At 45.4% G+C, this 12,882-nt stretch overlaps 1 protein-coding gene across 1 annotated transcript in view; it reads right to left on the bottom strand.

Moving 5' to 3' along the window:
* Window positions 1-12,882, bottom strand: part of usp32 (ubiquitin specific peptidase 32) — a 51,648-nt gene that overhangs the window by 26,817 nt on the left and 11,949 nt on the right. Inside the window, exons 3-12 of the mRNA XM_061249253.1 lie at window positions 11,241-11,346; window positions 9,859-9,977; window positions 8,747-8,906; window positions 4,317-4,448; window positions 3,871-3,978; window positions 2,645-2,760; window positions 1,977-2,039; window positions 1,796-1,879; window positions 1,643-1,704; window positions 1,072-1,174 (exon numbers count right to left, since the gene is read on the bottom strand). Of these exons, the coding sequence (XP_061105237.1) occupies window positions 1,072-1,174; window positions 1,643-1,704; window positions 1,796-1,879; window positions 1,977-2,039; window positions 2,645-2,760; window positions 3,871-3,978; window positions 4,317-4,448; window positions 8,747-8,906; window positions 9,859-9,977; window positions 11,241-11,346 (1,053 nt within the window). The remainder of the gene's footprint in view (window positions 1-1,071; window positions 1,175-1,642; window positions 1,705-1,795; window positions 1,880-1,976; window positions 2,040-2,644; window positions 2,761-3,870; window positions 3,979-4,316; window positions 4,449-8,746; window positions 8,907-9,858; window positions 9,978-11,240; window positions 11,347-12,882) is intronic.

Raw genomic sequence — 12,882 nt, 5'->3', positions numbered from 1 at the left:
ATTAAGTGCGCGACATTAATCAAGTCAGTAGACTCGTCTAACTGCAAAGAAAATCGGCAGTTTTTTTACTCTCTTGATTAGCTGGCATTTCATGTCGTTAGCGATCTCGTTAATGCGCTTGGACATGGTATCATTGGAGAGGGGGATTTGTTTGAGCGCACTTGCAATCTTTTCACCATGCATTGCGGTGGTCATCGCAATTGCTGCAGGAAGGATGAGGCTTTCAGCAATTGTGTGTGGCTTTTGTGCTTTTGCTACAAGGTGGGCCACTTCGTATGACGCTGCCAAGGCTTTGGTGGGCATAGTAGCTTGCCCACGCACTGCAGTCTTTTGCTCAGGGTTTCTGAGCATCATCGGGATGTCGGCTTTCGAGATGTCGTTTCATTTTGACATGTTTTAAACTCTCATTCGCCAGAACATCGCCGCAAATTACACATTGTGGGTGGTCGAGCTCATTCTTAACTTGGCATCTGAATCCATATTTCAGAAATTCTTTATGATAGTGGCGACGCCTCGTTGGTGTTTCTTTTTTATTCTCACCGGCCTGTAGACTTGTCCCATCTGAGGATCGCGGAAGAGTAGACGCACTGGTAGATGGCACTTCTGAGCTTTTATCAGATTTTTTTAGCAGCCACCTGTAGATCGCGTTTCTATCGGAGGACCAGTAGCCCATACTAAACTAGAGCCATTGAAAGATGGATAACTTTTTCTCTCTCTCTTCTCTGAACAGCGTGTAGGAATTAGAAAAAGGCAGATTTACATTTTATTGACATTTTATTTTTCGTTGTTTCACCTGGCGTAATAACAGGCTAATTTCCGACTGAAGAAACAAATCATTTGGCAACCCCTAGTTTAAGAATCACTGCCCTATAGCACTAACAGGGTGTGTGCTCTCCTATAGCACTAAAAGCGGCTGTGTGCTCCCCAATAACACTAACAGGGGCTGTGTGCTCCCCTATAGCACTAAAAGGGGCTGTGTGGTCCCCCTATGGCACTGAGAGTGGGGTGTGGGTTCCCCGATAACAGTGACAAGGTTGTGTGTGCTTTCAGTGCAGGTCCGTCTGTACTCACGTATTTGACGTAGTCCATCCACTGCTGCCACCACTGCATGGAGATGAGGAACCAGTGGTGTCCTGGCTGCAGCCCGTATCTAGCCTCTCTCTCCAGCCAACCCCTGCACAGCACAGAGACGTGACATCAGCCCGTGGCCCTGCCCCCTCCCTATTGTTCAACATCTGCATCTGACGTGCGTTCAAGACAGCAAACGTTAGCGGCGGAACAGCGTTTTAACAATTTTAAATGAACATTCCATTTAGTTCGCCACCAACGCCTTGGATGGATTCGTTTGTGGCGAACAGAAAAAGGTTTGAATACGTGGGCGAACATTAGCTAACGTTAGCCAACGTTCGCCGTCTTGAATACACATGATGGATCATCAAATCCTCCACTCAAATCCAAATCCAGCCCTGGTTCTTTTCTCCTGGGTAATTAGTGCTACTACTATTGGCTACTATAGGCCAGCCAGACTCTCAGGAAAAGGGAGAGTGGGAAACCAGCAGTTCTCGGCCCTCGAGGACCGTGAGTTGATGATCCCTGATCTACACCGGCGGCGACCGGCGGGGGGTTGGGGGGACCCGCGTACCTGATGATCTGCCCCTCCTCCTCGGGCGTGGCGGGGCGCAGCCCCAGAACGATGTGGCACACCTGGGGGACGAAAGAGAGGGAGTGAGACAAACCACAGGGGGCGTGAGAGAGCGCACCACAGCCAAACCAACAGCAAGCTCAGGGGTCCTACCTGAAACAGCAGGTTGAGGAACTCATTGGCCAGAGCACTCTTCACACTCCAGATCTGGTAGTCCTCCAGAGTTAAGTGACCCAGCTGGAAAAGAACATTAAAATAAAAGCGTTAGATTAAAAAACTATCAAAATACAAGTTGAACGACTAGCTTCCTGAAAGCTAACACCCAATTACCCACCTTTGTAGTATCGTGTTCCTTCACAATGTCTTCTACGATTTCAGACACATCAGCCTGTAATTCCTGGGAGAGGGGCAGAGAACAGCCAGAGTTAACAAGGGGATAAATGGGCCTTAATTAAAAGGATGAACGAAGCAATATCCATTATTCAGCTTTTTCATGTGCTCAAGAAAAGGCTTACTCCGTTTTTGTGATTACTCATGCAATCTAATTAAGCTATTAACCCACAATAAATTCAGCCTCTCGCTTTTATGTATAAGGCTGGTTTATTACAAATCCAATTAGGTACCGAGATGTACACTGGCCCACCCGTTTCAGGTTTCTGTAGTAAATATGTTGCAGTATATACTGCATATGTACATAATAAAAATAATAATTACTTATTTAGCTGAGGCTTTTATCCAAAGTGATTTAAAGTTGATTAGACATAAATACGGGTTAAGGGCTGTGTGGATCATATCATGGCTACACCGGGGGGCTTGAACCACCAACATTTCTGGGGTCCCAGTCATGTACCTTAGCCACCAGGCTACAGGCTGCGCATGCTACTTGATAGCAGTTCAATTGAACAACGGAGGCTTACATGCTAACGTGCTAATCTGATACAGATAATCTGATATCTTCCCCCCCTCCCGTGTCACTCATGAAACGAGGCCGTTGGCACTCACAGGGAGATTATCGGTGCGGTTGTCCTTCCAGACTTCTCGCAACGCTACCACCATCTCTCGAATCTCGGCTCGGGACAGAAACCCGTCGCGGTCCACGTCGAACACTTTGAAGCAAACTGAAAACGGCAGGAAAAGAAGGAAGGTCACTTTTACCCATAATTCCTAAAGCTGGGAATGGTATGAACAGCAGGAGTCCTCTTCCCACTGCTCATTTAAAAATAGATACGTGCCTGGGTCAAATAAGTAATTGTTTTGGATTCAAATACTTTTCTGTGCTTGATTGTTCGTGCCTGGGCTTTCACTTCTTGAGAGCACTTCATAGGTTCCAATTCACCAGACAAGCTCAGTAAAGAGTAGAAATGTACTTGTATCAGGTCTGATGTACATGATTTGTATCCCCAATTTCTTCTCACTTAAAATTGTTTCTGGCACACCAATCATATTTCTACTCTGGTCTTAAATGTCTTCTGTCAATTTCAGAGAGCACAGAGGCAAGCCAAATACAGTACTGATACAAATTGTGGAAGCACTGTGCTTTAAGAAGCTTAGTACTCATAAAACATTATGCCCTTTCTTCTGTTATTGGAGCCATTTTCATCTGTAAGAATTTATTTTAATCAATATAATCTTCTTGAACACAAACGGTAACGTCATCATGTGACCATCACTAATTTCAATTAAAGTATTCAAGCCAAAAAAGGGTTTCCTTTGTATTAATATTATAATTTTATGTAAAAAAAACCCGGAAATTCACGTTCAAGCCTATTATACAATTTCCAACAGTAGACACTTCAATTATGTAGGTATCAACGAATACATATAGGAAGGTATAATAAGTATTATTGTTTAACAGAAATACTAATTATTTCTGCACTTTTGTTTAATGTTGATACGATTAGTAAGTATAACATGAATTACGGGAAAAAAGAGAAACTGTTGAAAATATTGTCGTAATCAAAATATTTGTAATCAAAATGTTATTTACGAATGCAGTGCATCCATAATTTGCGCCAGTCCTGTACATGCTCCAGCCAAACACACGCCGTCATGTAAGGGTTCCAGCCATGGCTGGCAGCAGCGCGGGTCAGCCTTCAGCAGCAGACCGCGGGACGCCTAACGGCACAGAGCCGGTGCGTTAGCAGCCGCTAGCCCCAGCCTGACCCGCTTTGATAAGGAGCACGGCGGATGCTAACGCGTAGCCCGAGGAGTTCGCGCGGCTCACTTACACTTCTGCCTCTCGGCCAAGGGCCCCCGGCAGCACGCGGACAGCCCGCACGAGATCTCCTTGAAGTCGATGTGATTGTCCCGATTCTCATCGAAAGCGTGGAACAAACCTGAGGAGAAATTCGCAAAATCGAATCCCAGGGCGAGATCAAACAGCAAGAATCAGTCCCGTGAAGCGCATTAAACCTGGCACCCGCTTGGTCTGTCCGGGTAAACACTCTCTCCGAGGTACACTTTTTACACAGGTCGGTGGGCAAGCATTTAGTTTCTCATACCACACTGGATTATAAAAAGACTCGAAAATTAAATTGAGGAAGTGAATTACCGCGGCACAGTCTCAGACAATGCTTGTGTGTGTGTGCGGATTAATTCAGTTTGCGTTGAAATGCTTCGGCACGCACTACATAACGCTACATAAAAAGTAGCCTTGTCATAAATATTTGATTACCTTCACTCAGTGACGCGTGAATAGGGGGGGACACCAGAGGAACGAAAGTCTCCAAGTCAAAACGGCCAGTCCTCGACTGAGCTTTCAGAAGCCAGTAGCGTTTCTCCAGGTCAATGATGTCCGACTCTTCCACTGCAAGCAGGACAAAGCCAGACATGTTCCCATAAAAGTACAGTAGAGGAAAAAAAACAAACAACCAAAAGTACACTTTAGAACAATTCAAAGTTGATGTGTGGTGAGCATTCTGGCACAAAATGGCTGCCGTTGCATCAACCCAGGTGGGTCCTACACATTTGTGGTGGTTGAGACGAGTTTCCCCCTCATCACAGTAAAGCGATGAAAAAAAAAAAAAAGATTATAATTCTAACTATTATTACTAATTACTATGATTAATTCATTATTGGTTCCATATGCATCCAAAATCAGAAAGGCTTTTCTTGCAAATGCTCAGCTCTGAAAACAGGGTGAAATCAGTAATTAATTTATTTATTTTTTAAATATATTTTCAGCTTTATAAATGGTTGCCATTTATATAGCGCCTTTATCCAAAGCGCTGTACAATTGATGCTTCTCATTCACCCATTCATACACACACTCACACACCGACGGCGATTGGCTGCCATGCAAGGTGCCGACCAGCTCGTCAGGAGCATTTGGGGGTTAGGTGTCTTGCTCAGGGACATTTCGACACAGCCCCGGGCGGGGGATCGAACCGGCAACCCTCCGACTGCCAGACAACTGCTCTTACTGCCTGAGCCATGTCGCCCCTATTGGACAGTACAGTGCAGAGAAACAGGAAGAATGGGAGTGTGAGAGAGGGGAAGACATGTGACATATGCTGGGTGGGCAGATTCAAACTGCTGACGTCCCGGCTCACAATGAGCATATGACAGTGTTCTACAGGCTGCGCCACCGAGACGCCCAGTGAACACTTATTCTTAATCTCTGGCCCACACTGTTGCTAAAATGTAAACCATCACTCCGCTACACCGTGAAATGCACAGACCTTTGGCAAGAAGTCTGGCACTCAGTTTATACAAAACCTTAACACAGGCAGACCTATCTGCCCTCCGGCACACCTGGGGGCAGTAACGCACCACTAACGCTGTTCACAAGTATACCAGAAAAAAAACACCGTAAAAGAATGAGAGCCAATCCTCCGGGGTTTAATTTAGAAGCGCCATTTTCAAAAATAACCTCCCCCGCCCCCTACAGAACTTTCAATTGTTCAGTATCCCGAAACGTCGACTGAAATGCCAGCGCGGCATTTCGACATGTCCCGGCGGCGAGCTAAAAATAAAAGTTGCGAGTGTAACCAAACTGGAGGACGGGGTGAGGAGAGGCCGACTCTCAGTCCAGGACAGGCGATCAATAACACAGGAGGGCTGTCTCAATTTTAGTGCTGCTACAGCAATACAGGAGAGCAAACCCCACTGATAAACACTCGGTACAAGGAAGACATGCAAAACATGCCGTCGCCGACTCTTCTCATTTAAACAAACCAAAGTGCTGAGTCATGAAAACAATTGGGTCATAATCCACAAAAGTAAAAGACCTACCAGGTGTTTCTTCCACCTGTGAACTTCACAGCTTCACCAAGATTTCACTAATTAGTTCTAACTGCTGGCTGAAAAATTGTGCTAATTACTGTAGCAAACACAGGTTTTTGGAACAAAATGTTACTTTCTGAACCTGGATGTTCCACCTCTGGTCATAGTAGCATGATAGCTCCACCCAACAGAAGATTCATTAAGTCCCTCTCTTCCACTCTTATCTCCCAGTTGAGACCACATCTTCCCGTACTGTTAAATTCATTCCTTACCTGAGGGCACCATAAAAGTCCATCTGGTCCAACAAATTGACTGAATAATGATCCTCGGTATAATGGACGCAACCTAAAAAATGACTAATTCAGCCATAAACGCAGAGGGAAATAATACCTGCTGGTTGTGCCAAGAATTATTCATGACCTATGTATTGGACGGGGTCTTTCAATCCATAAAATTCATTACCTCTGGGTAATCTGCGGACCTGCCATCACACATAAAGCCATCATTTATCCCCCCGAACCCATCGACCCCCTCCGCCTTTTGGAGTGCATTACAGTGACACATCAAAAATCAATTGGGTTTCTTTACGCTTGTATCAGTGCATGGGAACATCTTTGCAGAAGGCCGGGGCAGACCCGTTCTGCACAAAGCCCGGCCGAAACGGACCGGTATTCTCCCAAAATAATGCGATAATGATTGTGTTATCGAGCCGGCGAACGAGTCGCAAGCTAGCTGCCCATTTCCTTTTCTCACTCCCAGTCCAAAGGGAGAGCACAAAACACTGCGACTAATGCGCCCACTAATTAGTGTGAGTCAGACACCAATTACATTGCAACAGCAACCGGGATAGGGGTGAGCAACCTTCCGAAGCAAGAAGCGGTTTTCGTAAATCATGATAATGCAGAAATTGCCAGAAATACAACTTTAGTTCTGTTATTTATTCTGCTCTTCGGGGTCTTCTGAGGTGAAAGAGGAGCCGCTGTTGCTTACGGTACTTAATTAGCTACATAGAAATTGCCGGAGGCGTTTAAGCCGAGAATCCTGGTACATGCCGGGGCTGGAGACATTAAACTGCCCTAAAGCCCCAAAGGCTTTGAGAAAGGTGGCTGGACTACATTTCCCAACAAGCCAAATGATGCAAGGAGCCCTTGGCTGAGTAAACACAGCTTCAATGGTGTAATGCAGACTCAAGACCCACTGTGCACGCTGGGTTCGGTCACAGCCAATTATCTTAATCCATAGAAGCTGAAAACAGACCTGGGTTCAAATGGTATTTGCTTTGGCTTCAAACGCTCTTCTGTGCTCTATTGATCTCACCTGGTGCATTGGAGCCTGCAAAGAGGAGCGGGCTTTTACGCTTTTAGGGATCATTTCATTTGGTCCAATGCATCAGGCAAGCTTACTGAAACCATAAGGTATATTATATCAAAACAGGGCTGGTTGAGAATTTCTAAATTCTAACATAATTTGGAGCATTTTCCAAACTGAAAATCTTTGAAAAGGCAGCTTTCGTCTGTACACGGTGTATTGTACGAGTCATTACCACACACCTTGGCAGCTACATTAAGGTGAAAGTGTGTCTATCGGGGTGTCTCGGTGGCGCAGCCTGTAGAGCACTGACCGCATGCTCATTGCGAGCCGCGACGTCGGCGGTTCGAATCCGACCGTCCGACATTCGTCGCATGTGATCCCCTCTCTCTCGCTCCCATTCTTCCTGTCTCTCTATACTATATACTGTCCAATAAAGCTGAAAAAGGCCTAAAAAATATCTTTAAAAAAAAAGAAAAAAAAGAAAGTGTGTCTATCTGCCAGCGTGCTCCAGCGGTGATGTATGCGGCCTGGGCCACCGCAGGCCTCCTGGGGCCCAGCTGCTGACTGTTTGAATATTAGCAACACAAGCAAGCCAGGGGTGAAGGCCCAATTGAATTCTCTGGCATTTCTCATTCCGCCTGTCAACCCCACTGTTCATCATTCTCCCCTGTAGGTCCACATCCGGGTCTCCATGGACAGGGCGCGATGCAGGCGGTGTGACCGGATCAAAATGAACTCGTACACACACTCAGCACGCTCACACAAGCACGTGCAGCTAACAGAGTTAAGAGGATAATCCAGTAACACGCCAGCAGATTGTCTGCGGGGTGTCCCCGATTGGCCAGCACTGAAATTCCACGTACAGATATCTGTTCAGCTCTGTCCTTGGTTGGCAGACTAAACCTGTCTATATTTACCTGTTTAGCACTGTTTACCTGACCCAGATACAAGCGGGGAAACCGTTCCACTGCATGTCAGTAATTTCACAACCGCAGAGCATTAGAGTATATCGGCCTGGTTGTGCACTGTTCGGTGTGTATGAATAGTCACAGCAGAAATGCTTTGGGGACATATGATTGCAACTGACTTTATTTGTGTGAAATATCAATATGATTGATGAATATCACCCTGACACAGTGTACTACTCAAAATGGCCTCCCCATGCCAGGAGAAGCCTGTATGGAGGGGGTAAAAGACATCTCAGACCTGTCACTCACAATGACATCTCAGACCTGTCACTCACAACGATATCTCAGACCTGTCACTCGCAGTGACATCTCAGACCTGTCACTCACAGTGACATCACAGACCTGTCACTCACAGTGACATCACAGACCTGTCACTCAGTGACATCACAGGCCTGTCACTCAGTGACATCACAGGCCTGTCACTCAGTGACATCACAGGCCTGTCACTCACAGTGACATCCCTGACCTGTCACTCACAACGATATCTCAGGCCTGTCACTCACAGTGACATCACAGACTGTCATCAACATTGTGGCTTTGTGAAACGTGCACAAAGCAGATGGCAGAAGAGCAGTGCATGGTGGGGGTAGGGCGCACTCACGGTGAGTGACTCCGGCCAGCGTCTGGTAGAAGGTGGGCGTGTCACTGTCGTCGGTCAGGGTGACACACACGGAGCTGGTGAGGAGCCAGCGGGAGAAGGTGAAGGCCTCTTTGTTCTGCAGGAGCCAGACCTTAAACTTCTCATAGTTCACCTTCTCCCCCTGCCAAACAGAACAGTGTGTGAATATCACTGAGCAAGAGCATGGGGAAAATACACAGAGACTGGAGAGTGGGAGCCATTTCAAATTCCAAATGGTAATTTCATTCTGCGGTCTTATCAAAATGACAAACGCAGCGCTCACATTTATAAATATTCATTTCAATCATTCAAATCACCACTTCAAAATATAGAAGCAAGAAATCAGCACTGCTTCAATAAGTCTCAATGGTGCATTATGGGTAGTATATGCCACTTAGCCAAACACAACTTGGTGCTGGGAAACGCCATGTACGGAAGGCATGTGGGCAATTCAACAGTAATGTCAACCTGAGCATGAAAAAAATAAACCTACATACTTCCCAATTAAACATATTAACAGTTGATTGTGACCATTTTGATAAAACGTAGGCTAATAACAGGAAAATGCTTAAAAATTGATTTATTAGTCCCATTACTATTGAAATCAAAGCTATTTGGCAAATAATCTTGAAAACATTCTAAACCAATGGAATGGCTTTGAATGTTTTTCTCAATGTCAAAACTGATCTTCAGAACCATTTCAGATGACAACAAATGTATTACGATAAAATTTAATTGGGAAGTAAATCGTCAAACAATGTGCATTTCACGTGTCACATCCACAATGTAATGGTGTCACATCAATTATTTGTTATTTATCAAATTGTTTCTGGCTTAACGATATTTTTTACATAATTTGTTTGGCCCTTCCCCTCAGCCAAGTGGGTGCTATGATAATATGCATTAACATTTTTCTGTCATGTAAGAATGATTAAGAGATTTTGTGGTCATTTTGTGTCCAAATATCACACTCATAACGCTTTAATTGCCCATTTCCAGCAGAATCCAGCTATCTTTACACTTCGAGCAACGGGCGAGACTCGGATGATGAAAGGAGATGAGACGGAACGGAAGGCCAGTGATTGGCGGCTGACCTCAGTGAAGCACTTCCTGAGGGAGGGCGGGACCTCCCCGTCCATGGTTCGGAGGGTGCTCTCCATGTCCTCCCGCACCGCGTAGCTGCCCGACTCGCTGGCAAACAGACTGAAGATGTCTGAAACGAACAAACACGCCGCGCGGGCAATCGATCATCCGGAGCTGACCCCGTCTCAGACAAACCCACGGGGACCAGCACGAGGCAGCACGATGCTAACGAAAGATGATACACCAGGTCATTTCAGGACACGCTGTACATTTAATGGTTTCATGAAATTATCGCAAAACTGAATTAAAGGTACAATAGGTAATTTCGGACACCGTTTATCCCTCCCCCCCCCCCCCTTCTCTCTGAACGCGCTGACTTTGAAATGCCATTGGCTGTGGCAATAAGAACCAATTTTCAACCAATGAGCTTGAATTATTGTACAACTCCATATTTTGAAACCTGAATTTAAGGACTATAAACACAGGCAGAGGGTCAACATATCAATGAGCCTTTTTCAATGGTAGGAAAGGATTTATATGGTTTTGTAACAATGTTTTAACACAAAAATCTTACATATTGTACCTTCAAATACTGTTCTTTTAATTTGATTATTACAATGAACTTTGTAACCACATATAGATTGTCAAGCTTGCATTTAGAAAAAATTTTTTTGGATAACGGTCACCATATACATCTATGCACACACAGTATACATATGAATTTCTCCCTCTCCCTATACACACGCATACAAATACCCTGGACATTACCACTCATTACCAATGCATATAAAAACTTCCCTCGCGGGAAATATACAAATTCTCCTTCCCCAAAATACATCAGTGCTCGCTGACTGTCACCCTCCCCAACCTTTTTAAACACGATGCACTTCCCGATCCTGAACCCCCCCCTTATTCATTTAAACAAAATCAAGAAGTTCCAGTACTTTCCATTTTTGAAGCAAACTAATGTTGCAGACAATTACAGGAATATGATGTTGGGTCAAGAAAGTTGTTTAACAGGAAATATACAGTTTTACAAGCAGTTTGTAAATCGCATTAAGTGGATACGCTCCGAATAATACATTCCGTAGATGTCCCAGGAGGTGTCAGCTGTTGTCAGAACTTACCTTTATTTTGGCAGTGAAAGCTAGCGAATACAAACTAACAGCCTAATAGCCTTATTGTGATAAATAACTACAGCACAATAACTAAACCCTGAATGTTTTTGGATGGTGGTTGGCAGCTAAAGAAAGGAAGACGAACACAGGGACACAGGAAGATGGGATTTCACCCACAGAGACAAATGAGAGCAATCAGGCAGCAGTCAGCCAGCAAGCATTCATCAAAACAGCATGAAAGCAAATCTGGGAAGGGAGGAACAATGGCGACTTACATTTGGCCTTCTCTTCATCTCGTCCTCTGGTGAGTAGCACGAGGCCCACGATGAGGTTGTTAAAGTGCAGCCCCTTTGATGTGCCGCCAAATGAGGCGTAGATCACCTGGAGACGAGGAGGAGGGCGGGAGGTCAACAGAGAGGAGGGAGGGAGAAAACATAAAAACAGAATCAGAAAGATAAATATGTCACAGCGGCTCCAAAATCAACATTGAATACGCTTTAAAGATTTCATTAAACGTAATCCACAAAAACAAAGAAGCTTATCTCAGTGGGGTGTGTCCTTATATCGAGGTCATTGAATGTTTTCCCAAGGAAAGGAGAAACGGAGCTCATAGTAACGACCGTAAACTTTTCCGCAACTCTGTAAGTGAATTTTGCTAACGTGCTAACGTGCTAACGGCGGATAGGTTTTCGCTCCTCGCTGGCAGCTTGCCACTCTGTCCTGCAGCACAGCAGATGCATCCAACTGCAGGGAATACCAAAGACGCTCCACGGCTCAGCGCCCCCCCCGTCTCCTCAGAAGCGCGGCTTCCGTATGCTAATGCGCGCGCCGATCAATGAGCGGACGGCAGGCAGACAGTGGGAAGGCAGGACGGCTCGGGGAGGCTGAGACCTCCGCATCGGTGTATCTGTCACAACATGTGGAAGCGTCTGGCGCGGCTTCAGGCTTTCAGAAAACAATCTGAAGGAAGTTGCAAGCTTCCCAACGCCTGCTCGATACCCACGCAGCATCTGAATGAGGATTCGAGATAGCAAGCCGGTCGAACAGATTGCAGAAATTTCTCGGCCGGGTCCTTTATGCGGGGAAACACCGAGCGAACGGATGGTTGATTGTTGGTCGACAAACTGTGTGTGTGTGTGTGTGTGTGTGTGTGTGTGTGTGTGTGTGTGTGTGTGCGCGCGCGCGCGGTCTCGTTGCCACTGGTCGGGAGTGATGTATCCCAACTCTGACGAAGGGTTCAGACTGACTCAACAGTCACCTCCTCATTTGCATCCATTTGCATTCTTTGCCTCAGTGAAGGGAAGTAGTCTATATTTAGCTTATAGTGCGAGTATTGGTCTTTAATCTCCTTCTCTGGAAATGGAAGATACTGTATGAATAAGTGCAGTATAAGGGCTGTTGACGTTGCCCATACTGCAACACAACAATAAAAACACTGCTCTTTTTTTTTGTTTGTTTGTTTGTCCTCATTTATCCGACTTGACACAAGCCAGCAGGTTCTGATAGCGTAGACGACTAGCAATCAATTCAGGTTTTGAAAACGGTACCAACAGTGCTTGAAGTGGAAAAAAAGAAGTGCCGGTACTCATTTGAGCCAGATTTACAAGTCCCAGTACTTTCAATTTCTGAGGCAAACTAACATTGCAAAGACGGGTTCTACTGCAGCAGCCAGCATTTGCAGAAATATACCTTTTGGTCAAGTAAGTCATTTAACAAGTTGTTTAACAAGAGATAATATACAGCTTTACATGCAGTTGATAAATTGTATCCAGTGGATATGCTCAGGGAGGTGTCAGCTGTTGTCAGCATTTACCTTTATTTTGGTAGTAAAAGTGTGCAAATATGAGCAGGCTGCCTCGTAGCCTTGCAAATAACTTTCGCATGCGTGGCGAGACGTGCACACATCAGGTGAGCTGT

This window comes from Conger conger, chromosome 7, assembly GCF_963514075.1.
Source record: "Conger conger chromosome 7, fConCon1.1, whole genome shotgun sequence".
NCBI lineage: Eukaryota > Metazoa > Chordata > Actinopteri > Anguilliformes > Congridae > Conger > Conger conger.
The sequence above is the reverse complement of the archived record's forward strand: the minus strand, read 5'-3'. Positions and strand labels throughout refer to the sequence as shown.